Raw genomic sequence first — 26,735 nt, 5'->3', positions numbered from 1 at the left:
GAGAAAGCATACTATTCTCCTCCTACTTATGTATCTATGCTGATGGTAGTGGTTATTGTTGAGGTATGGTTACCCTTTCGAGTTCAACAACTACAGAACCACCAGTGTGTCTGTGAGTTAATTTTTTTGGCCCACCAAATCAAAAAGGGAAAATATGTTTTAATTCATTGGTGGATTGTTTTAATTCATTGGTGGATTAAAGGGGAAAATTACTCACATTCAATAGTGGATCAAAAAGGAATAAAGTATTCTTTGATTTACCAGTGGATGTAATTGGTGGATCAAAGTGGAGGTATACCAATGGAGTGGGTTGACATCGCAACCAGTCTTTCAATGAAGACACATCAGAACTTTAATTGTAAATGTTTTGGGTAAATTTAAGAGGTTTAAAAATACATATCAAAATGTTTACTACATTTTGAGATCAATATTTGTCATTTTTTAAGTATGATATAAATAATAAATATTAATAACGCCCCACATGTAATTATCATATACATTATATTTTATTGTGTAAATAATTTTGTAAATAAATAATGATTTGCGACCTATGTTCTCGAGTGATTACCCCTTTCAAACCCTCAGGTAAGTAGACCAGTGTCATTGTTGTAGTGTTACTAAACCTCTTTCTTATCTTGCATTCACTTCACAAGCCTTTAGCAGATCTGATGTAGAGGTTTAATGGCATTTAAACAAATAAATAAGTAAAAAAGTGTAAACCTCAATCAAACAAAGGTCATTTTGTGAATAAAATGGTAAACAAACAATGCCTAGGTACTCAAATTACCTACCTTGCAAATTGACAGAACAATAGATTGACAAGGATCACAACAAGATTTTTTTGTAGATAATTTAAATCCATGTAACTTGGATTTATACCTTCAAAGCTACAAATTAGTAATCTCTTTATAAGTTCTATATCATATATCATATCAATAATAATAGCATTTATTTTGATCAATGTTTAGTGTAGATTAGACCAACAAAGCTTAAGCTTTCGAGAAAATTGTAAAATTGAGAGCAAGACCTAAATTGTTAGTCCAAAACTAGGACTTTGTGTCATAAATTAAAAAACAAAATATTGACAAAATAAATATCATTAGTGCAAAGTACAGTGTCAAATGATAAAAGATTAAATGAGCCAAATGGAATAACTGCGTCGATGCGCAAATAACCTCGGATAATTTTGCTCAATTACAACAAAAACAAGATTAGTACCTGGATCGAAACTCCTGTCCGCGCCTCCCGTCATCGTTGTAAATCACTGGCGGCTACTGTTTCACTCAAACAGCAGAGAAGCACACTTCATTCCTAGCAGACCAGCACCGAAATCCAGGCAGCAATTATAAAAAGAACCCAGTTTCAATGTCACAGAGCTAGCACGAGGGTGACTAGCGAAACCGCGCCAGCAGTCAGGTCGCAGTCCAACGCGCGACTGAACTAACGACGCACGCGCCCTACACAATAATATTTGAACTTATTTACCTTCTCCCTCATGGAAATTAGTTTCCCGATGTTTATGTCCTTCGGTATCAGCCATGTTCAATTTATTTATTTCGAGACTTGACTGAACATAGCGAACAAAAATTTTCCAACACGACGCAAAATGACAATTTGACAACATCAAAAAAGACGTGTCATTGTCAAAAAGTTTAGCAAAAATGCAAAAAATAGAGGACATTGTGAAAAAATACATAAAGTTTATAATATATTTGAAAATGATATTCCCGTAAAGAATAAATACCTATAACTTAATAAATTCCTAATCAGAAACTCTTGTAGTTCAGGCACGCAACCCAGGTTTACAATGTAAAACACACATACTGCTTGAAATAAACAATGCACAGGATGAATACAATAACACAACACCTTACTCAAATAGACAAATAGGCGGACATATTTGTCCTATCCTAGCCAATTCTACGATTAGCCTAGGATAAAATATTCAGATAATCACAAATGTCTCTCTGATTTGGAAAAGCTGTCCCTGTTGCCTTGTTTGCCCAATATATGTAGACATTAAAAAAACGTACTGTCACAATCTTAAGAGTTGATGTCAATGTCATCGGATAAGCAGTCACTCATTTGTCATTTAATTATTTTTTGTTGTGTTATGTTTGTAGCTATAGAAGATTGGATGGATAGTTTGTTAGAAAGTTTTCGAGTTATTGCGAAAAACCTATTAAGTCCCATGGTGGACTACACATAAGAAATATACTCTAGGGCTGTGTAATTTGTGATGGAACGCGGTAAGATGTCTTCCGCAGGGCGCGTGGCCAAGAGCAAGGTCCCGCAGCACCCGGCGGATATCTTTGCCCTCGGAAGCAAGTCCACAGTTGTTGTCTCCAGAGACGCCGAGAAGAGGAACATTCATAAACCCTCCACTAGCGGTAAGTATTAAAAACATGTTCATATGTATTGGTTGTGGGATTTATATGTGACTAACCTCTAACACCTGTCATTATGTCTTTCGTTCATCTGAGTGTTGTCCCTTCTGCTAGGACCAGAGGTGAACAGAAGAGAGGAAAATGTCAACATAAAAAACCTAAAATTCGAATACCACCTGAAACTGAAATAATTTCACATAGTTTATTATTTTATTATTTTACCAGGTGTGGAACGCAAACGGGAGCCATCCGGATTTGGCAGTGCTCCACCCAGCAAGCGAGCCAGGATTGGCTCCCCGGCTGAGGCTGTGGGCGGCACGTCTTTGGAGGTTGATCCGGTGGACTTGGTGCCTAATGTACTGCAAGCTTTGGACACACACAACTCTGACAAATTGGTAATATTTTTGATAATAATTTGAACTTTTTCTGATACAATTTCTGGGATATACAGTGGCACTGCCAGCTAATTTGAGTATTTCTCTAACTAAATAAAATAATGAAATATTGTTCTTTTACAGCTAGGACTGCTGACCGGCTCAATACGCCTCCTGAAATCCCAGCGCTCGAAGCCAGACCCTATACTATGCATGAGTATGCTGTACCTCTGTAAAATACGTCCCAACATGTTCGCACACGAGACCGTCACTCAGAGTCTTTGTACTCTACTCAAGCGGGAGCAGGGTGCCGCATTCAAAAGCAAAGGAAACCCATTGGTTTTTGTACTTGCCTGCAATATGCTGTATGCTGGACATCGGGATAGTAATAACTGGCCAGATACATTTATAAAAGTAAGTAATATACATGTATAAAAGATAACAGCTGATTTAACTTTTATAGGCTATTTAGTTTATAGGGTACTTCACTATATTTCCATCATGGACCAACTAAAATGCACAACTGGTTGTGCCATCTCAGATCTGTGTTCTTAATGATAACTTTATTTAAATCTAATATATTTGGTAATGAAACCACATATTTAAACAAATATAAGCAGAGTATATTTCAGCAACAAGACGACATGTATACACGTACACATAGATTGACACACACATATTGACACACACATATTGACACACACATATTGACACACACATATTGACATACACATATTGACATACACATATTGACACACACACACACACATATTGACACACATATATTGACACACATATATTGACATACACATATTGACACACACATATTGACACACACATATTGACATACACATATTGACACACACATATTGACACACATATATTGACACACACATATATTGACACACACATATTGACACACACATATTGACACATATTTTAAAGAGAATGACATCTATTTTCATCTTCTTTGACAATAGTCGTGCAAGATTACAAACAAGGTTTATATAGTGGAGTACAAAATAAAACCTTCAACAAAATCCTAATTAAGTAATACAAATGCAAAAGTAAGTTTGTTTATTTGTTACCTCTTCACAACTTTTCTGCTCAACCGATCTTCTTTAAATCTCGCATACATGTAGTTTGAAGTATGGAGAAGGACATAGGGTACCATTTATCCTGGAAAAAATAACTGCCTCCATGACAATATGCGCAGGTGGAGCCGTGGGTGAAAGCTAAGTTTCATATTTTCTGCAACAGGTGTACATGGAAGATGCACTGAACGAGCGCTGGTGGGTGGAGTGCTCGTGGTGCAAATGTCTGGTGGAGAACATTGTGACCGCATTCAGTACCAAACATCCGCCGTCACATCTCATCCCCACTGAAAGCACATTGGGTAATTATTTTTTATACTACTGAGCAAGCAAATTGTCATGCGATCCACCTGATGGAAAGTGGTCACCGCAGCCTATGTATCGTATATTAATGTTATATGCAGGGACCGGACCACTATCCCTTTCACGGGTTACCCCTTCGAAAGTGTTAGCCATATCATATGGGAAATCCTTTGAAAGGGTTAGCCTCACCATATGGAATAGTCATTGGATTGGGTTAGCCATTGAACAGGTGACACAAGAATATGGGAAAGCTTTTCAAAGGATTAAGCAAACGAACGGCTTGTCCGGTCCCTGGTTATAAGCTTAGTTTTGACGTGAAAGAAGGACAAATAAATAGACCAGCGTTGCTAGACCCCTAGGTTTTGGTGGGACGTCCCGTTTTTTGACCGTCTGCTGTCAGAAGCAAAAAAACGACAACAACTTTATTTTTCAACAAAGTGTTTCATTCATTAGTTTTCAAAATCCTGCTTTGCCTAAAAAATATTGCAACGCTGAAATAGAAACACTTACACATTTATAATTCTAGTTCTAAAAGTTGATCTCTTTTATTTTATTATTATGTAATATCTCCAATCAGTCTTGTAGACTTTTAGCGGATCACTTGAGGGCTATGTCTGGTCGGAGCCGCTTTCCAGTGGTCGCAGCCCTTTTCAATATCTGGAATCTAAATCCTGAATAATTTTCATATGTAAACACTGTTCTTGTCGGCGGTGTTCTTTATTTATTAAAGTTTATTATATACACACACCATATGATTGACCTGGTAATACACACGCCCGTGACCCGTGACACATTCGCGGTAGGTCCATTGAAAATCAGTGTTGAAGTTACTGATGTGACTACAACATATGCTTAATGGGTCTATTTGCCGAAATTAACCCACGGCACAACGTGACGACTCTGTTTCACACTTGTATTTACTTGTGTGATATGATTGTTATTATTATTTTGTGTTGTGTGTATTAATTTTTGGGCAATAAATGTTAATTCATTTATTCAATGTCGTGTCGCTTTAGTCTTTCGTTGTGGCTAATGTTGTTGAGACCTAAAAGTGACGACCTCGGTGGCGCAGTGGTAAAGTTCTTGCCACCGAACCGAGAGGTCCCGGGTTCGATCCCCGGTAGGGTCATGATGGAAAATTATCTTTTTCTGATTGGCCCGGGTCTTGGATGTTTATCTATATATGTATATGTTATAAAATATAGTATCGTTGAGTTAGTATCCCATAACACAAGTCTCGAACTTACTTTGAGGCTAGCTCAATCTGTGTGATTTGTCCTAATATATTTATTTATTTATTATTTAAAAGTCGATCTAAATTAAAAGTGTTGTTATCAGGAACAATGTCGCCCTCTGGTTCCGGGTCTCCACTCATGGGCAGCACAGACGAAGACACAGACAATACAGAGTTGGAATATACTGTATTCCCGAGGTAAGACTGTCTATACCCGTTTTCTTTGACTTTGACCAAATCAGGTGAAAATTGGTAAGATGATTTAATTTTATGATCCTAACACATATTATGTGCAGAGTGTATCTGGGCCCCCGCCAAGATGAGCCAAGCGAAGCGCAGGGGCACGACCAAGCTACACGTTTTAACTAGAATGTATATATTATATATATTAGGACAAATCACACAGATTGAGCTAGACCCAATGTAGGTTCGAGACTTGTGTTATGGGATGCTAACTCAACGATACTATATTTTATAACAAATACATATATAGATAAACATCCAGACCCGGGCCAATCAGATAAAGATCATTTTCCATCGTGACCCGACCGGGGATCGAACCCGGGACCTCTCGGTTCAGTAGCAAGAACTTTACCACTGCGCCACCGAGGTCGTCGTAGAGTATGTGAAGTTAAGTCTGGTAAAGTTATGGCGCATATATCAAGAATCTTGGTTCGACATGAGATCTGACCACTTTTTCATACATTTTGACTAAAGTGTAGAGTTTGTGACGCAAACTAGACTCGTCTTGGTAACATTTTTACATGAAAATGTTTTCCACTGGAAATACTAAACCGTTAATTGAAAATCTCCAGTGGCTAAATTAAGAAATTCCATGACTTATTAATTAGTTTGAGTTATTTGTATAGATGATTCTTGATTTGAAAAAAGAAATGGAAAGATGGCACGAATAAGAAAAAATACAAAATATTTTTGTATTCTTTTTTGGATATTAGATACAGGTAACTAAATAATATTTAACAAAAATCTTTACAGATATTCGAGCAGTTACGAGACAGTGGAAGCGTTGGTGTTGGAAGCCATTAAAGAACAGATCCAACGCCGCGCTGCGCCCGACGCCATTCACAAAGGATTCCTCAAACTGCTGTCTGCCACGTGCGGCTTCCCGGAGGTAACCGATACGGCAGAGTTGGCAGCCGTCACGGAATCACTGATCCAACTCCTGTTATTTTTAGTTTTCCATTTGTCCGTGAACAGCGCGATCACATGTATGGCCGAAGCCATGGTACAACCGCTTACCCCATTCGTCTGTCTCAGCCCCGTGTATATTCACAAAATGTTTGTTACAGAAATGTCGATAAAGCGTCTCCTCTCAAGCAGTAAATCTACCTTAATCAGTATGATTCCCCTCTAGGACTCTCTATGTATATATGAATTTATCTGGGCAGATCAGGATGATAGCCGCGTCGCGCCTCGAGGCGTGGCTGCACTCGGGCAAGCTGTGGCGCTGCGCACAGGAGCTGCTGGCGTACGTGTGCTGCAACGCGGACGCGTGCGGGCCCACGGCGCAGCGCGACCACGAGGTGCTGGCGCAGCTGGCCCGGATGCGGCTCAAGACTAAGGCGCTGCAAGCGGCCTATCAGGCTTGTCTCAGGTGAGGAGTCACTCTTGTCATTTTATACTAAGGCTTTTTATAAAGATGCAGCTGCACAATCTCTAGCCCTTTATTAGCTACTAGGTTTTGCCCGCGACTTCGCCCGCGTTATATCGTGCGTCCTCTCATAACTTATTAATGTCAATATCTCGGGTTCTAAGCAATATATCGCTATAAAACTTATACTTAACTTAACTTATTAAAAATACATTGGCCACAAATAAATAAAAAAATAAGATTATGGTTTAAAAAATAAAAATGACATGTAAAAAAAAGAAGTATATTTTCCCGCTTATTTTAGTTCTTTGTAATCAATTGAATTGTTACATTTTCGCTGTGATTTTGGAAATATATCGTAGTACCTGTTAACTTTTGCACTTTTGGAGTTTTATTTAATATTTGAAGTTCAGTTCATTGGAAAAAATACCAGAGGGAATTACATCCCAAGTTATTCGAGTATCCAAGATAATGAGTTTGTCCCCCCCCCCTCCCCCCCCTTCCCCCCAACAGAGAAATGGTGTCAGACAGCCCGGCGCTGCTGCGCAGCGTGGTGACGCACACGATCTACAACGAGCTGTCCAACGTGCGCTCGCCCAACAACATGGCGGTGCTGGCGGCGCTCGTGCAGGCGCAGCCGCAGCTCGTGCCCGCGGCCATGGCCGACACCTACCATGTCAGTCACTCATCATTGTATACTCTCCATCTGTCCCAATGTTTGTCTGTCTGTAATCCTTTTTTGCAAGTTAAATTTCACCTATTTCCGTTTATCGTTTAGAGTAATCCATTATTGTGACAAGGGTGACCTGACGGTGTACTCGGGATCGGCTCTCAACGAGGGATCTTCTCAATGGTTTTATTGTATGGACCTGATGTTTTGTCATTCGTTGAGTACAATAACATTTCACTAAGGACAAATAACGTTTGTTGACGTTAATTGAAAAAAATATTTTGACATAAACCGTCAAATATAAACGTTATAAATTTTTTTTATAAAATACATAATCGTTAAAGTAGATAGACATAGCAGTGTTGAAAAATAAACAAAAATATGTATTAGATCCTTACATATGAAATTGGCGTTTGGTATAGGAGGAACAAAAAGTCGAATATTTTTAAATATAATATATTTATTTAATCAAAGTAAGAACCATTATTATCTATGCACTTTTGTCATCTCATAGGTAGTTCATTCATCCCTTTACTAAAAAAACCATTCGGACGGGAATCAATAAAATCTTTGTAGGCGGTTTGGAAGAACTTATCCACATTTCAAAAAAATCGGGTAATCTGTTGGAGCAGAGAATCCACTTTTCATCACAGGTAATGATTTGATTTAAAAACTCTTCATTATTGTGCCGGTTAAGTAATGTAACGCAGCAGTCGACACGCGTTTGCCGGTTTGCTTCACTCAATTCGTGAGATACCCACCTTTCAAGTTTCTTAATCTTCCCAATTTCAAGTGGATTTAAATAGTTTTATCACTAACACCGAAGCCTGAAAGTAACTCGGACGTGGTTTGCCATGGATCCGCTTCCACAATAGCCTTCAATTCTTCATTATCAACTAGGGTCTCCGGCCGGCCACGGGGCTTGTTCTGCAGGTCGAAATTTCCAGAACGAAAACGTTGGAACCAAAAACGCACTTGTTTTCTTTTGCGACACGACCGCCATACACATCATTAACCCTCCGAGCCGTTTCCGCAGCACTGGTGCCACGGTGGAACTCGTACTCTTAAATAACGCGATATTTCAAGTTTTCCATTTTGTAAACTGAGTAAACAGAAAAATCAGAAGAAAAAAAAAACAAATGAATGACGGTTAACGAAACACAAATACATGTGTGAATAGCTGTATAAATTTGAATTTGGAATTCCTAACCAAAGAGGAGAAATTTGTGATTAAAGTGGCCAGTACAACAAAACGCCAATTTCATATGTAATGGCCTAATATAAGTGTGTTGACAACGTGGTTATTGCTCTAGTATTAATTGAGCTAACAGACATATGTAATTGGTTAACGCAATACATTACATAAATTGTTTATACATCCTACATTCAATTCAAATTTATTGCTTATTACAATGTTCTTTATAGTCGTTACAATATTTCTCATGGCTGAGGGTCGTGGTTGTTATGTGGAATGAAACACACACAACAACTTTCTTGGCATTAATGGAGTGGTTTGCCATTGCCTTCTCCATTTCACACACAATTTAATAAGAATCAACAAGTGTGCAGGTTTCCTCACGATGTTTTCCTTCACCGATGTACAGTAAGGTAATTCAGTAACTTAGTCACCTCAGTCATTATAATCTAGGCACAATATAAAATCTGTCATTGCAATTTAAAATACAAATTAGATTAAAATTAAGAATATCAAATTATAATATATTAATTAATTACAAAATTTAAAAAATCAGGATAATATATTAGGAACGGCATGCAAGCGGACGACACTCTAATAATATAAATGCGAAAAACTGCCTCTATTCTGTTTTTACGGCTAAACCGCTGTACCGAATTTGATTAAATTCGGTATGCATATAGTTAAAGACCGTGGTCAAATATAGGCTACTTTATTTTTCAAAAATGAACCCCCGAATGACTATAATGGGGGGTGAAAGTTTGTATGAAAATCGTGTCTGGTCCGCTTTCGAAATTTACGCTGACGCAGCCGTGGATAAAGATCTAATTAATAATGAAATACTACATACACTGCTACTAATAATAAAGAACTTTATTTTTAGTAGCAGAAAGTCGTAAATCCCAAAACATGTAACGTTCGCCTCGCGCAGGAGCTGCTGGTCCGCGCTGAGGACTACCTGCGTCCGCTGCGCGCGCTCACGCGCGAGTGCGTGCGCGCGGCGCGCGCGGAGGCGGGCGCGGGTGCGGGTGCGGGGGCGGGGGCGGGGGCGGGGGCGGGGGCTGGGGCGGGCGCGGCTGCGCTGGCGCCGCTGGCGCGCGCGCTGGCCGCGCCGCCGCCGCACGAGCCCGCGCCGGAGCTGCGCGACAGGACCTTCCACGGTCAGCGCGACGTCTACTCAATTGTGTAACTTTAAAAGATTTTGGAAAATAATGATATTCGTTTTAAATAAAATTAATTTACATAACTTATTGACATTAAAAGTTTACTTCGAACAATTTTTCTGCCGACTTCCAAAGCTGTTTTTTCTCTCAGTATACAATAGCGTAATATAAAATACAAAACAATAAATAAATAAATTCCAGCTAGATCTAGGAATAAAAAATCTCAAATTATTACACTAACATTAATCTAGACTTCCTCTATATGCTATCCAAAAGGAGTTTATTCGTTCTAATTCTCCTCTGTCATGGCTACACAAAGCCCTCATTTGTCTGTACAACTAATATTCACTATATTTTCTTTAATCGTATCTACTGTAATAAAACTAAAATGTGGGTTCCGCGCCCTAGCTTCGTTCGGGTAAAAACCTAATAAATTATACACATAAACCTTCCTCAGAAACCACACTATCTATTGGTGAAAACCTCACGAGAAACCGTGCAGTTGTTTTTGATTATATCGCGAAAAATAAAAAAATAAAAAATTAAGAAAAGCTTTTATTTAAAAGAAGAAAGAAAAAAGACAAAATAAAATTTTCCTACATACATTGTAAGTTAAATAAAAGCTTTTAATTCTAATAATAACAGACAGACAAACGCGGCAGAGATTTTAATACGACCATGTCGATTCCAGCGATCGCAGACTTGTTCTGCTGTTTCTGCATGCTTACGGCGCAGCACAGCAAGCACCTGCCGGAGTACCGGCATCAGCTGACCGTGATCCAGGGCTCTGCCCTGGTCTGGTTGCTGGAGGCGCAGCCGCTGTACCGCGCGCAGCAGCAGGACTTCCGCCACGTCCTCAACAAGGTCTTGTCTCCGTTTATATCTCCGTTACAGGTTGCGTTCGGGGCTGTGTCTCTGCTGAACTGAGGGCCAGCGTAAGAAATATGATTGTGATTTGATTTTAACAACCGGTTGCCTGCCAACAACCCTTCTTTGGAAGACTATTGTTACCTATCAGGCTATAGCTACATATAGCCTGATAGGTAAGGCTATATTTCCTTTAGTCGCCTTTACGACATTCGCGGGAAAATATATATTTGGAGGATTGCTCTAAAAATATATAGTTACAGAAAACGCAAAAAAAAAATAAAAATCTGCAAAATATTTTCTGGGAAAAGCGTAATTATATGCTTAACAATGATGTATTTTTCCGTCAGCCTTTTCACGTCCTCACTTTTCAGTGAACAAAGTATAAATCTTCTTGACCTTATCCCGCTTATGTGGGGTCGGCACAGTATGTAAGTTCCTTCCATTTCGTTCTGTCATTTGCCACATTCACCATTGATACTCCATGACACCGTCCATTGACGACCTCGGTGGCGCAGTGGTAAAGTTCTTGCCTCTGAACCGAGAGGTCCCGGGTTCGATCCCCGGTCGGGTCATGATGGAAAATGATATTTTTCTGATTGTATGTTTATCTATATATGTATTTGTTATGAAATATAGTATCGTTGAGTTAGTATCCCATAACACAAGTCTCGAACTTACTTTGCTGCTAGCTCAATCTGTGTTATATGTCCTAATATATTTATTTATTTATTTCTTCTCAGGTCTTCCTCTATTCCTGGAACCCTTTACTTCCATCTTTAATGCCCTATGAGTGACGTGACTTTCGTCTCTTCTTAAAATATGCCCGTTGTGAACAAAGTACAAATGAAACGTATCAAACCCCATAGATAATGTTCGTGGAGCCGGCCGAGACATACAGTAAGGTGGACAACTGGCCGCCGGAGTCTGAGCGCGCGTTGACGTACCGCTTGTGTTGCGAAGCTCCGTTGCCTCAGAACAATTTGCTGAGGATCATCTTCATCGGGCTTGCTAAGGTATCTGTGTACAATATCAAACCACAGATAATGTTCGTTTAGCGGGCTGTGACGTACACGTCAGGTGGGAAATTAGCTGCGCCCCGGGGCTTCGCTCCCGTTGTGATATCGCGATAAAAAGTACCCTATGTGTTATTCCAGGTTATATTTTACCCGTGTACCAAATTTTATAACAATAGGCTCAGTAGACTTTGCGGGAAAGGGTAACAAACTTTACATCTTCACAAACTTTCGCATTTGTAATATTAATAGGATGTTTTTATTAGCTTTTGCCGGCGGCTTAGCCCGTGTTGCCGAGGGTAGAGATTGTTTTCCTGGACGAAAGATTTTTTCCCTTTGTGAAACCCGTTGTGAAACCGTCGGCAGGACATGCCGGTGAGCCCGGCGGAGACGCTGGAGCTGGCGGAGCAGCTGGTGCGCCGCGCATGCGCACTGGCGCCCGCCGACTGCCCGCTGCAGCTCGACAAGCTCGAGCTGGCCGACTACATCTTCCAGCTGTGCCAGTTCAACCCGCCCGACAACATCACGCTGCCGCAGGGGTATCCTCTCTCCTTTGTGTCGACTGCTCGCCTCTGAACCCGGGAAAATTATCTTTTTCCGATTGGCCCGGGTCTTGGATGTTTATCTATTTATGTATTTGTTATAAAATATAGTATCGTTGAGTTAGCATCCCATAACACAAGTCTCGAACTTACTTTGGGGCCAGCTCAATCTGTGTGATTTGTCCTAATATATTTATTAATGATTATGTATTCTCTGACTACTTTTAAAATTTCGCGTTGTATGTGGCCGTCCAAATTAAAAGGGACCTTATGGCGGCTGGCACTTAGGTCTTTATTGCCGTGGTTCCGATACAAAGCAACTGCGTAATAATTACGTAAGTGCCAGACGCAATGGTCATTACGATCCGTCTTTTCACGAAGTAGAAACAATTTCCAAAATCAATCCGTACTAATATCATCGTAAAAAGAAAAGATTTGTATTTTTGTTTGTTATTAATGAACTCAAAAACTACTGGGGCGATTTTAATAAAATTTGGCATAGAGATAGGCGAAACGTTCACGAGTGACATTGGCTACGATTTATTATGATTTAACCCGGGGCGAGTCTCCAGATCATTGATTAAAAGTGACATTAGCACAATACAGATTATATATATTTTGAAGTCACAATAGCGAAACTATTTGAAAAATTGCGGCGTTCGAAACGCTCCGAGAAACATTTAACTAAATCTAAATGGGCGTTGTCCGGCCGACAGCTACACGCCGCCGCAGCTGGCCATCACGTCGCTGTACTGGCGCGGCTGGCTGCTGCTGGTGATGCTGGCCGCTCACAACCCGGACACGTTCGCTGAGCGCGCCGCGCTCACCTACCCCACGCTCAGGGCGCTCATCGAGACCTGCATCACTAAGTATACTATACTGATATTGTCAATGCGGAAGTCTGTCTGTTTGTCTGTCTGTCTGTTCTCTTTTACGGCTAAACCGCTGGACCGATTGTGATGAAATTTGGTATGCGTATATTTAAAGGCTCCCGTTCAAATATAGGTTAGATTTTTTTTCAAAATAAATCCCCAATGGACTATAATGGGGGGGGGGGGGAGTTTGAACATTAGTCTACCTCGATCGTAAATCGACATATTCGGCATAACTATTCAACATATCCTTACATATTATAAAACAAACTCCTCTGCCGCGTCTGTCTGTCTGTCAGTCTGTTCGCGATACACTCACAAACTACTGCGCGGATTTTAATGCGGTTTTCACCAATGAATAGTGTGGTTCCTGAGGAAGGTTTAGGTGTATACTTTAAAGCAAGTAAATTATGAATGTCTCGCTCGAAATTCTTCTATTTTCGATCATCATGTATTAACAATAAGCTATTACAAAAATGGAATGTTCCATAGCAAACCCAGCATAGAATGGAACACGAGCGCGAGCGCAGCCGCGGAAGCGGAGAGGGCGGAGGCCGAGCGCGCGGCCATACTGCAGCTGGAGGCCCACCTGGCCGCCGCCAGCAACGCCAAGCTGCCCGTCACTGAACACACTTCGCGGCTGCTCAGCCAGGTACTTTATATTTAATCTTCCTTATATTTTTATGAATACAAATTTGCGTCATAATTTAACATGGCACACTTTTACTTATCATAATAATAGTTACGCATAAATTAATTTGGCATAATAGGCACAATTGTTTTTACGCATACCTAACATAAGCATAACAATTTTTAAGCATAATATGCTAAAGGATATTGGCGGCTTATGTGTGATCCGAGGGCCGCCCCCCACTATAGCTTTATGCAAATCAAAATTATGGTAAAATACATTAGCCTAAACTATAATTATGCTTATTGAGAAGGTATGCCAATAAACAAGTATGTCAAAATATTATTATGTCAATAAATATACATACATATGTACATATGCTTAACTCGTTATGCTAAATTATATTAGGATAAAAAATGTATGCGAAAAAAAGGGATCCCGATTTTTAAAGCCACAAACTACTAGCATCTACGACTGTATTGGAACGCATCTGTTATTTGAAATGTTTGTCTATGTCCGGTTCCCGTCATCCCCTCTGCTCTTACACATTAGTTCTGGTTGTTTGGTCTTCAACATATTTTATATATTTTGCCTTTTTTCATCTTTTTCTTTTCTTTTAAAACATACAACATTTATTATACTATACAAACATTTATTAGTATATATATATATTAATAGTGTATATAGTGTATATATTAATAGGTGTGTAGGTTCCTAGGACAGTGTAGGAGAGCACTAAGAAGGGATTTCTCGAAATTCCCACGGGAAACGGTTTTTTACTCACATACGAAGTTGTGGGCACAAGATTAATAAACATTAATCACAATCATTACAACGACAACATGACGAACTTTTCGATTATTTCTCAGTTCCATTTTTTGATAACCTGAAGGCCTGAAAATTACCTGTATTTTTAGGTTCATCGAGGTAGGCATCAGTCCACCTCTCATTATAACTTTTAGTGTGTAACTAGATTTTGCCCGTGACTTCGCCCGCGTTTGATTCGGGCGCCCGCTCATAACTTATTATAGCCACTATCTGATGTTCTATCGCGATAAAACCTATACAATATTTTAAGTTTGACCATCCGCCGACCATCCGAGGAAACAGCGTCATTCCATCCAGTAGTTTTTACGTTTCGCGCGAACAAACATAGCCCACTTACAGTTTTATTAAATATATAGATATCCATAATATTATTATAAAGAGGTAAGCGTTTGTGAGTTTGTATGTTCGAGGCGGATGATCTCCGAAACTACCGAACTGATTTCAAAAATTCTTTCACCATTAGAATGGTACATTATCCAAGATTGCTATAGGCTATATTTTATTTCCAAATTTCCACGGGAGCGAAGCCCCGGGCAACATCTATGATATGACGGATCATTTTCCTTCACAGCTGACCATCCTAGACCCCCTGGGCCCAGCTCGGAAGCCGCCGCCGTCGGTGTTGGAGACCCTGCAAGCGTTGTCCTCTCAGATGCGCCTGGGCAAGCTGTTGTGTCGGCAGCCGGCGCTGTTGCTGGACCTGGTCGAGAGACACGGAACCAGAAGGGCCATGCCTTGGCTGCACCAACTGTTGAGACACGATCGGTTGGAGCTCAGGTAATCGATTCTTTATTTTGTTTTTTACGAGACAGTTTTTTTTTTATATTCAAAGTATTCTATGAGGTTTAATGAAATGTGTTTTATTTTAAAAAAATTGACATACTGTGTTGTCATGTCCGTGTATCTAATTAGGCCATTTTGTCATAGTGTGTTGCCAGTGCAGTGCCTGTGCGAGTTCCTGTCGGCGGGGGTGGGGGGGGGACCCTCGGAGTCGGGGAAGGCTGGGGAGCTGTGCGCGCATCTCAGGAGGACCGTACACGATAGGTTATTATATGTTATATGTTATATGTTATACACTTATATATTATTATTATAAAGAGGTAAGCGTTTATGAGTTTGTATGTTTGAGGCGGGTAATCTACGAAACTACCGAACTGATTTAAATTTTTTTTTCACCATTAAAAAGGTACGTTATCCAAGATTGGTATAAGCTATATTTTATCTCAAAATTCCCACGGGAGCGAAGCGCCGGGCAGCATCTAATCACTTACACATATTTCGTCATGGCTGAGGGTCGTGGTCATTACGTGGAATGTAACACACACAACAACTTTCTTGGCAATATTAATGGAGTAGTTTGCTATTACCTTATTTATGTTATTACACTTTTATTAAAACTGTTTGTTGTTTGTCTTTTGATATGAATAAATGTTCTTATCTATATGCCTAAGATGATTATACAATAAATAAATTTTCAGCGAGGAGGGCGCTCGTGCGGTGTTGCACTACTACATGCAGCGGCTGTCGCATGCGCACGCGCAGACCAGGGCTGCCGCCACCAGGGTACCATAGACATAAACATAAAAAAAGTTTATTCAGATTACCACGGACACTAATACAAAAACAATCAGTAAAACAAGCGGTTTAATAAATAATTAAAAAAACAATATGATATTTCAACACAAATTTCCATTTGTGACGTTTAGTTTTTAGTAGTAATCACAATGATATTTTTTTTGCCGAACGAAATTTCTGAGCCCATACTTTCGTAACATCACAATTCAAAGGATAAATTTTCATAGATGCATTTAACTTTTAATCAAAAAGCATAAAATAAATGTATGATATTGAGCCCTATTCCCAAACCGCTTTATTAATAAACATTTAATTCTCTTATTAGGCTTAGAGTAGCTTTTTCGTTCTGTCCCTCTCACTCTCTTTTCAGTATTTGACATTGAAAGAACGAGACAAATACAAAGAATAACTATTCCGAGGCTAATTAAGAGAATAATGTTTTTATTAATAAGGGGGAAAGAGTTTTTTTGTCACAGTCGGGATTACGTGAGGACGAGAATCATTGAATGAAACATTTGTTTTAGGGTTTAAAACTAGTGCTGATGCAATCAACAGACGACGCGACGGAGATGGATTATAACGCGGACGTTAGCCCAGAGTGAGTACTCTTTTATGTCTTTCTCTTCTCTTATTATCTTCCACTTTCGTTTACTTCACAAATTCTATAATAACAAGTATATATTCAAAGTCTTTCCGAGAGTTATATCGTAGGAGAAGCATCGACACGTGAAAGTACGTAATTAAATAATAATAAATATATTACGACAAATCACACAGATTGATATAGCCCCAAAGTAAATTCGAGACTTGTGTTATGGGATGCTAACTCAACGATATTATATTTTATAACAAATACATATAAGATCTTATCTTAATTCTTCAGGAGTGTTGGAAATAAACTCTTGTGTTGCTGTAAACAAAGTTTTTATTTTGTATTAACTAACATTCACTATTTCTTACTATCGACTTAAACTAACATTTTAAAATATAAAGGTACATACCTGTAAACAAAGAAACGACAATAAAGTTTATTTCTTACACTTTTTATCAAAATTATATCCACCAATTTATTTCACAATACAATCATCAACAAATTATTTTACCACCTCCTATATTTTGAAATTATTCTGTCTGACGTCTATCGACTTGACATTGACGTGACTGAACGCGGCAAATTTAAATAACAGAACTGTTTTACCAACTTTACCATGCTGCTTTGTCGACAACGCAAAGCGCGGCAAATTCAAAATGAAGAAATAATAATCTTATTTCTTTACATCTCCCCCCCTCGGAGGAAATTTCTTCTCGAAATTTCTATCATATGATATCACTCTTCTTATTCTTGTAGTAACTCCTCTTTACCTGGGACAGGAATAAGCTTTGTTATGTGGAAAAGATTTGATTCTATTTTCTTGTGACCTGTATCTACTCTATAAATTGAGTTAGAAATTTTTTCAATTATCTTATATGGCCCAATTTTCAATTCATCTAGTTTTTTCCTGTTTAATTTATTCCCATTTTCCACAAAGACCATATCTCCAACATTAAATATCCAAGGTTTTCGTTTTTTGTCAAATAATCTTTTATTGTATTCATGTGATTTTATAGTATTTGCAAATGCAATATTTTTATCCCTTATCCAATCATTATGTGATACTTCTTGCTTGAGTTGTTCTGGTAGAATTGATACATTTGTACCATACAACAGATAAGATGGTGAAAATCCAGTAACTGAGTGATCAGTTTTATTGTATATGCTTACACATTCTTGAGCTATGGATGTCCAAGCCTGCTTTTTCTCACTTTCATTGATTCGACATCTAATTTTATTCACTAATGTTTGGTTTAGTCTTTCATTAAGACCATTAGAGAATGGTGCATTTACTGCTGTAAATACTATTGGTATCTGTTTGTCATCCAAAAACTTTTTGAATTCATAAGAATTTATACCTGGGTATTGGTCTGTGAGAATCATACCTATGACCTCTGTTTCCGATATATTCTTGACAAGCTTTATGAAATCATTTGCAGTTTGAGTCTTCGAAGTAAGAATAAACGCGTACCTGGTAAAATGATCTACTAACAAATGAAGATATTTTTTTGTAGATCTTGAGCCTCCGAAACCTCCTATTGTGTCTATAGAAATTATCTCAAAAGGTCTTGTGGCTGGTCCTAGATGAGACAAGTGTCCAAATTTGCCATGTCCTCTTGATTTATTTTTTATACAAGTCGTACAGTTCCTACAAATCTTTCTGATGTTTGCTGACATTTCATTTGTAGAAAAGAGAGGACCAACCATTTTCTGCATTTGTCCGACACCAATATGACATAAGCTTTCGTGGACATTTTTAAGAAGTTTTAAACTGAATCTTTCTGATAAAATTATCTTTTCCTTGTTTCCAACTTTTTTGTAGTATAGATTTTCCTTTTTTATTAATTTATTTTTATTCTTTTGTATTTCTGTATTACTTTCTTGATCTTCTATAATATCTTCCAAATTTATCAAATTCACTACTTTTAATTGCTCATCTGTATTTTCATTTATCTCCAATACTGGGTTTCGGCTTAAGCAGTCCGCCTCGAGATTATTTTTCCCAGGAGCGTATTTTATTTTAAATTCGTATTGCGACAAATAATATGTCAAATCTCCCAGTTCCTCATCAGTTCTTGATTTTAAATTCATATTTTCTAAAGGTTTGTGGTCTGAGTACACTGTAAATGACCTACCCAATAACCAATATTGCCAGTATCTAACAGCTTCTCTTATAGCTAAACATTCTAAATATATAGCTTTCTTTTTCTTCTGGGCTTCGTTTAGTTTTTTTGAGAAATAAGCTACTGGTTTTTCTTTTCCATCTAGTTGTACCTGTTTTAAAATAGCGCCTACGCCTTCTATAGAAGCATCAGTGTAAATATTGATAGGCAAATTTTTGTCAAATATTTCTAGAATCGGTTGAGAGCATAATAGATTTTTTACCATATCAAACGATTTTTGACATTCATCAGACCAAACAAACTTCTGATTTTTTCTTAATAAATTGTGCAAAGGATCTAATATTATAGCGCTCCTCGGTATGTATTCGTGGTAAAAATTAATTTTCCCAAGAAACTGTCTTATATGCTTTTGAGTTTTGGGAATAGGAAAATTCTTAATGGAAATGACATTGTCTTTGACTGGCTGAACTGAATTATTTTGAATTATATGACCGAGATATTTAACCGAGTTTGACGCAAATGTGCATTTTGTGAATTTTAGTCTAAATCCTTCTTTTTTTATAGCGTCCAGTAATTGCGTCAAATGATTAATGTGTTCATCAAAACTCCTTGAAAAAACCAAAATATCGTCTATAAAATTAGCAGCAAATTCTGAAAGATTGTATTTTCTTAGAATATTACTTAAAATTCTTTGGAAAATTGCTGGGGATGTTTTTAAACCAAAGGGTAAGCAGGTCCACTGAAAATGACCTTCTTGAGTTACGAATCCTGTCTTCTTTCTGTCTTCTATCCGCAAGGGAATAGACCAGAACGCAGAATTTATATCTAAGGTTGAAAAAAAAGTACAGTTTCTAGTCTTAATTACTAAGTCTTCAATTAAAGGGAAAGGTTGAGCTTGAGGTACCACAATTTTGTTCAGATCCCTGAAGTCTATACATAATCTTGATTTCTTGTTATCCTCTTTTTTAAATGCTAGTGTTACGGGTGCTGCAAAAGGACTGTAAGATTCTTCTATTAGCTTGTTATCTAATAATTTTGCTATTTGATGTTCTATTTCTTTTTTATCTTCCATAGTGCATTTATAAGGCCTTTTACTGCAGTATTTTTCCACTGATAAGTCTATTCTCGCTTCATACCCATTAACAGTACCAACATCGTATTTATCTTTTGCAAAGACAGATTTGTATTCATTTATCAACTTATTTATATTTTCCTTTTTATCTTCATCTAAATGATTTATTTTCATTTCAAAGTCTTCTTCATTTACATGTTCATTGAAATTTATTTCGTATTTTTTTAAGATACTACTGTTTTCTTTTTCTTTTCCTGATGTGTAATTAAAAGTTGTACTAAATTCTTCTACTTTATCGACTTTATCATTATTTGGATACCTTTTCTGTATAATTTCTAAGTCTTCAGTTTGAATCAGTTTAAATATTTTTATTAAATCTAATCCAATTAAAAAGTCATACTTAAAATTTTTTCCATCAATAATGTACACATCAACTTGTTTTTCTAATCCAAAAATCTTTACTTTTAAGCTTGTCAAACCACTTGTCTTTTGAACACCATTAATTGTTATTAAATTTGCTTCATTTGTATAAGTATTGTTCTCGTTCTTTTTTAACTTCAATAATTTTGAATTTATCAAAGAGACATTAGAGCCTGAGTCATAGACTCCGTTTATTTGTAATTTATCATTTATAATTAGTTTGACAGTTATCAATGGTGTTACTATTAGTTTTTTTGATCAGCCTCGTTTAATTCTGCTTCAATTACTGAATTATTGACATGCCTAATGGAATTTTTCTTAATTTTTTCCTCTTCTTTTTCTTTAAACCAGCATAAATTTTCAGAATGATAACGCGAGCCCTTATTTAATTTTTCACATATTTTGCATGGAATTTTTGTTTCGGTTTTAACATAAGACTTCTGATTTCCATAATTTCTCTTGGCCACAAAATTTCTTTTATTCATCGAGTGTTCATGCTTATTCAGCTCATTAAATAAATCCATTGTATCTTTTAGAATTTCTCGGTCTATTTTGTTTAAAATGAATTCTGGTAATCCCGCTGCAATAAGATCTGTCAAAGTACCTGTATCAATTGATGGTCTCATCTCCAGCAGAAGTTTTTCCTTTTTTATAGCGTATTCTAGTAAAGAACCATCTTTGTATTTAAAAAACAGTGCGTAAGTGACTGGGTTCCATCCCTTATTGGCGAATGTCTCACAAAATTTGCTTTTCCATATAGACCATTCAGATTTGAATGACAATTTCATAATCATAGAACTATACCAGTCAGCGCAGGTCTTATCCAAAAACAATCTGAGTATTTCAATTTTTTTTTCATCCGATGTTACCTCACATCGCAAACATTCTTTTTCAAAAATGTCAATCCACAGATTTGCGTTGGCATTTTTACTAGTAAATTTTTCTAATACAAATTTTTCTGCAATTGATTTTAAACTTTGCTGCCTATTTGCTTGCGTGGTTTCTATAAACTTTTCAAATAATTTTTCTAGTGTACCTGACTCGTTCTTCTGCGCCACTTCTTCTTCTATTATTTCTTCTAAAAATTGATCTCCAAATTGCACGTTTCCGTCTTCATCTAAATAAATTCCAGCCAATTCTTGTGTCATTGTTATCCAGACTCTTCTTGTTTGGAACCTTTTTTTTAAGCTATTCTTCACTTTATTATATGCAGAGGTTTTAATGATTTCTTTGTGATGGCCAACCGCCTGAAACTCCTCAGGTATTGCATACACTTTGTTGTCCTTAGTGGTTATTGAGGTTATAGAATACACATTTGACTTTCCATCACTTCCGGGCAATAATGTAAATTTAAATTGAAGTTTCTCCATTTTTCATTAAAACAAGATTGTCGTTTTATAAGATCTTATCTTAATTCTTCAGGAGTGTTGGAAATAAACTCTTGTGTTGCTGTAAACAAAGTTTTTATTTTGTATTAACTAACATTCACTATTTCTTACTATCGACTTAAACTAACATTTTAAAATATAAAGGTACATACCTGTAAACAAAGAAACGACAATAAAGTTTATTTCTTACACTTTTTATCAAAATTATATCCACCAATTTATTTCACAATACAATCATCAACAAATTATTTTACCACCTCCTATATTTTGAAATTATTCTGTCTGACGTCTATCGACTTGACATTGACGTGACTGAACGCGGCAAATTTAAATAACAGAACTGTTTTACCAACTTTACCATGCTGCTTTGTCGACAACGCAAAGCGCGGCAAATTCAAAATGAAGAAATAATAATCTTATTTCTTTACATACATATATAGATAAACATCCAAGACCCGGGCCAATCAGAAAAATATTTTCCATCATGACCCGGCCGGGGAACGAACCCGGGACATCTCGGTTCAGTGGCAAGCACATTACCACTGCGCCACCGAAGTCGTCAATATATATATAAATATAGATAGATAAATTATTTACTGCACCATTACAAAAAGATATTCAAACATAACGAGTGCAAAGGCGGACTTATAGAAAGAAAGAAAGAGAAAAAAATAGATAGAAAGAAAAACGATAGAGATAGAGATAGATAGAAACGTTTATGTATTAACACTGGACATGTAATAGTATAAAAATATTGTACTAAAATGGTCTTCGCTCAGCATGGTGTTGTGGTGTGAGCCGCGACGTTGGTCTTCCGCGAATGCCATAAAAGGAGACACAAAATAAAATAATAAAACATTAGAAGCACAAGTGCAGAGCACGACGGCTGTAATTATAACAATAATAATATAAGGCGTAAGACGTAAAGAGATGAATTGATTCAGCCGAACTGGCATGGTCTCAATAGTTCAGTGGTCAAGAGTACTGTCCCGGATAGACAGGGGCGCGGGTTCTATTTTCGCTCGATTTCAAAATTTTTTCATGTCATTATTATTTTCAAAACAAAGTTAAAAATAACTTTGTTTGCTATCCAGAGAATGGCTTGACCTGGTGTGGGGCCTCCGTCACTGGAGCTGTGTCCGGCACGAGGTGGTGTCGCTGGTGCGCGCGGCGTGCCTGGCCGAGTGTGTGCCGCAGCACGTGGCCGCGTATGTGGCCTTCCTCGCGCGGCACGTGGCCGCTGAGCCCGCCGCCGACCACACCGACCTCGTGCTCGACTTGACGCAGGTGAGGGTTCAGGGCTTCGCACTCCAATTATAAAGAAGACGGTGCAAGTATACCGGTACTCGCTCGATTCCAGATTTTTTTGCCGCTAGGCGCAGTGCCGGGAACCGCACGCGACAGACGGTGTCGGTGTCGGTGACGGTGTGTGTGATGCCGGAGGTTGTATATATGCTTCCAATCGAAAACGCACCATCTGCGCGGTCTAGGCTTGTCAGCTTCTGTAGTGAGTCGACCGTAGCGCCATCTGTCTGTAGAGTTGTGGATCACTTGTGTGACTTGTGATCCGTTTCGTTTGGTCGGCTTTTTACATCTGCGGCGTTGTGCATGTGGCGTGGTAGATGTCGCCACAAAGTTAACAAGCATGTGTGACATGTATGTATAACTAATCCATTTAAATAGATGCTTGATTTTCTCTAAAAACACAATTTCTTGCTTGTAACAATGGGGTCTGTTGATTAAGAGTACCAGCTACTCTCTAATGAAAATACTGTACGTCGGCGTGAGACGTAAAGAGATGAATTAATTCAGCCGAATTGGCATGGTCTCGATAGCTCAGTGGTCAAGAGCACCGTCCAGGATAGACAGGGGCGCGGGTTCAATTCCCGCTCGATTCCAGAATTGTTTCATCTCATTATTATTTTCAAAAAACATACGGTGACGTCATAGTTATAAACCAATTCACAATTGTGTGTTTCTTTGTCTGTTTGTTTAATATTGTAATTGTACTTAGATATGTTTACCACAGTTGTTATGTTGTGCGTATATTATTAATATGAGCCAGACGGAAACCATAAAGACGTGCTTTTTGCTTTCCGTCTAGCTCATAATATTGAATTTACTTTGTTTAAGATTGTAATCTGTTGTGTATGCCTAAATAAATAAACAAACAAGGTCTGAGAATTTTTTCCGTCGGTGATCACACGAGAATGACCAGCATTCCCAGTTTCGCTCGGGCTAAACCATAATAAAAACAATACATCCGTTATTTTTTGAGTTTATCGCGTACAGATAAAGATACTTATTTTTATAATATGTAAGGATGAAAATGAGTGGTAACTGGTGACAGGTGTTGATGGAGCGGACGACAGTGATCGGCAGCGTGCTGCCGCCGGCGGAGCAGCGTGAGCCGCCGCCGCCGCCTGCGCCCGCGCAGCACCGCACGCTGCACGCCTTCACGCTCATACTGTACACGCACATGCGACAGGTATACAGACAGGTTGCTGTCAGTGTTCATGACAAACGTCAGTGGTTGAGCTTAGCGCTTTTTTGTCTGGAAATTTCGAAATAAAAAGTACATTATGTGTATATCCTAATATATTCTGCCTGCTATAATATTAAATTTTTTCAAAATTTAACAAGGACAAGAATTAGTTTTACTATTTGATTTTATAATAATTAATCTGTAATGTCAATTTCATGAATTATCGATTTTGGAAATGATTCCTTCCGCAAGAAAATCGACGGATCGTAATGACGGCGTGACCGCAGCGGTAGAACGAAACGCTCTGCGAATCACCCTATTCACCATTCGATCCTGGAGATAATAAAAACAATTGAACAACAATAAGATCGCTTCAGATCGGGCCGCGCGGGAATTGTTAGCTTATCATCGTGTTATCATAAAAAAAGCTAAATAAAAGTGATAAATTAATATCAGCGAAGTAACTTTATGTAACTTTTATTGACCTAGCGTATGTAGGATCTGTCAATAGAATTGCTCAGTTTTTAAGTTTTGTAAAAAAATATTGTGTTCGCGAGGTCAAAGTTCGCGGCGAACAACTTGTACCAATGTATAATTGTATCGTTGTACCCAGCAAATGCAGTCGGGCGATTCCTCGTCCCCGGAGCACAGCGCCGGCTGGCCGCCCGCGGACCGCGTGTGCCTGCAGTGGGCCAGCGGCCGCAGGGCCACGCTGCACGTCAACATTGCGCAGGCGCACCTCAAGCTGCTGTGCTATGGGCCGGCTATATGTCAGTATATACCTCTCTACATTACATTTTATTTACTTTATTTATTTTACTGACAATAGGGTACTTGATAAGGTCAGATAACGTTTTGCTTGGACTGACAAATTTCTGGCTATGCCGCTCGCGCCCGGCCCTGGCAGAAGGGGTAAACCCAAGAAGTGCTGGCTTGATGTCGTCAAGGATTATATTCTAATGGTCTGACAACTAGGGTTGCCGATCGTGCGTACAGACGAAAAAGTACAGAAGCGGAACCTGGACTCCGACGCTCAACGGTTTCGGAAGAAATCGGAAAAATTAGGAATCACTTTTACGCATAATTTTTTTATCCTAATTTAATTTAGCATAACGAGTTTGGCATATATTTTTTTGACATATTTATTGGCATACCTTTTCAATAAGCATAATTATAGTTTAGGCTAATGTATTTTACCATAATTTTGATTTGCATAAAGTGTAGCAGTAGGTAAGCCGCCAATATGCTTTAGAATATTATGCTTGAAAATTGTTATGCGTAAAAAAATTGTGCCGAAAACATTATGCCAAATTAATATTGTGCGTAATTATTATTATGATAAGTAAAAGTATGCCATGTTAAATTATGACATAAAATTGTATGCATAAAAATAGGGAACCGAAATAATTATCAGATCAGAGAGAAATGAAACTGTGTTTGTGTGCAGACGACACGAACCAGGAGATGTACTCCTGGCTTCTGAACACTTGGGTGGGGGCCGACGCTCCCGCGGCGACGGTGGGGGGCGTGGGCGGCGACGCGGCCGACAGCGCGCTGCTGCCTGATTGGCTGCGGCTGCACCTCGTGCGCTCCGCCCGCGCGCCGCTATTGGACGCCGGCCTCAGGTCGCTGCCGGCCAACAAGCTCGCGCTCTTCATACAAACGTTCGGAATGCCCGTCGCATCTATGAGGTTTGTGATTCTTCTTCTTCTATGAAGTCCCACAGTCGTGGCGCTACTGTCGCTGAAAACAATAACAACGCCACTCTTTTAGTGATAGTTTCTCGTATAGCCACGGGACTTCTTTCATGATAACTTTGCAATATAATCAAGTACTAGCTGATGCCCGCGACTTCGTTGCGTGGCCAAAATTATTACAGAAATTTAACTGTACAGACAAAGCGTAACGATACCTATACAGAAGATGCTCATACGACTGAAATATAAATTTCCTATAGTTTAGCTGGGCCATTATGACACTTCTTCAGGTGTTCCAGAACTTCGCATTTTATACGTCAACAGGCTGAACAACTTTTGTTAAGGCGTAATATTTTAGCTATACCATCATTGTTCTCCATCAGGTGATCCAGTTTTCAAAATCATTTATACCCTATATTTTGCCCAGGCTTAATAGCTATATAACAAGAAAGTTTCATTCAAATCCGTCCAGTAGTGCCGAAGATTAGCGTGTACAAATAGATAAAAAGACAGACATACTTGCACTGTTAATATGACTCTATTGCCTAATTTTGTTTTTACGTAAATATTTTCAATGTACAGGATTTTTTTTCTA

At 38.4% G+C, this 26,735-nt stretch overlaps 3 protein-coding genes across 6 annotated transcripts in view; 1 reads left to right on the top strand and 2 right to left on the bottom strand.

Moving 5' to 3' along the window:
- Positions 1 to 1,634, bottom strand: part of atl (atlastin) — a 37,324-nt gene extending 35,690 nt beyond the window's left edge. Inside the window, exon 1 of one of the 4 annotated variants that reach the window (XM_053757591.1) lies at positions 1,486 to 1,634. In XM_053757591.1, the coding sequence (XP_053613566.1) occupies positions 1,486 to 1,624 (139 nt within the window). In that variant the 5' untranslated portion in view covers positions 1,625 to 1,634. Of the gene's footprint in view, positions 1 to 1,218 lie in introns of all 4 variants that reach the window. The other 3 variants (XM_053757590.1, XM_053757592.2, XM_053757594.1) reach the window with 3 other exon arrangements.
- Positions 1,635 to 2,090: 456 nt separating this feature from the next.
- Positions 2,091 to 26,735, top strand: part of IntS1 (Integrator 1) — a 45,320-nt gene continuing 20,675 nt past the window's right edge. Inside the window, exons 1-22 of the mRNA XM_053757582.2 lie at positions 2,091 to 2,390; positions 2,613 to 2,782; positions 2,906 to 3,175; positions 4,022 to 4,157; positions 5,497 to 5,590; positions 6,389 to 6,524; positions 6,802 to 7,007; positions 7,518 to 7,680; positions 9,801 to 10,029; positions 10,724 to 10,896; positions 11,769 to 11,915; positions 12,282 to 12,454; positions 13,174 to 13,326; positions 13,822 to 13,981; positions 15,360 to 15,565; positions 15,716 to 15,832; positions 16,267 to 16,351; positions 16,888 to 16,961; positions 23,053 to 23,245; positions 24,309 to 24,446; positions 25,057 to 25,213; positions 25,891 to 26,134. Of these exons, the coding sequence (XP_053613557.1) occupies positions 2,240 to 2,390; positions 2,613 to 2,782; positions 2,906 to 3,175; positions 4,022 to 4,157; positions 5,497 to 5,590; positions 6,389 to 6,524; positions 6,802 to 7,007; positions 7,518 to 7,680; positions 9,801 to 10,029; positions 10,724 to 10,896; positions 11,769 to 11,915; positions 12,282 to 12,454; positions 13,174 to 13,326; positions 13,822 to 13,981; positions 15,360 to 15,565; positions 15,716 to 15,832; positions 16,267 to 16,351; positions 16,888 to 16,961; positions 23,053 to 23,245; positions 24,309 to 24,446; positions 25,057 to 25,213; positions 25,891 to 26,134 (3,575 nt within the window). The 5' untranslated portion in view covers positions 2,091 to 2,239. The remainder of the gene's footprint in view (positions 2,391 to 2,612; positions 2,783 to 2,905; positions 3,176 to 4,021; positions 4,158 to 5,496; positions 5,591 to 6,388; positions 6,525 to 6,801; positions 7,008 to 7,517; positions 7,681 to 9,800; positions 10,030 to 10,723; positions 10,897 to 11,768; positions 11,916 to 12,281; positions 12,455 to 13,173; positions 13,327 to 13,821; positions 13,982 to 15,359; positions 15,566 to 15,715; positions 15,833 to 16,266; positions 16,352 to 16,887; positions 16,962 to 23,052; positions 23,246 to 24,308; positions 24,447 to 25,056; positions 25,214 to 25,890; positions 26,135 to 26,735) is intronic.
- Positions 17,266 to 22,394, bottom strand: LOC135309883 (uncharacterized). Its single transcript, XM_064436507.1, has 2 exons — positions 22,111 to 22,394; positions 17,266 to 22,019 (listed from the first exon to the last, which is right to left on the bottom strand). Exon 2 carries the CDS (start codon positions 21,938 to 21,940, stop codon positions 20,816 to 20,818), a length of 1,125 nt encoding a protein of 374 aa, XP_064292577.1. The 5' UTR covers positions 21,941 to 22,019; positions 22,111 to 22,394; the 3' UTR covers positions 17,266 to 20,815.

This window comes from Plodia interpunctella, chromosome 17, assembly GCF_027563975.2.
Source record: "Plodia interpunctella isolate USDA-ARS_2022_Savannah chromosome 17, ilPloInte3.2, whole genome shotgun sequence".
Lineage (NCBI taxonomy): Eukaryota > Metazoa > Arthropoda > Insecta > Lepidoptera > Pyralidae > Plodia > Plodia interpunctella.
The sequence above is the reverse complement of the archived record's forward strand: the minus strand, read 5'-3'. Positions and strand labels throughout refer to the sequence as shown.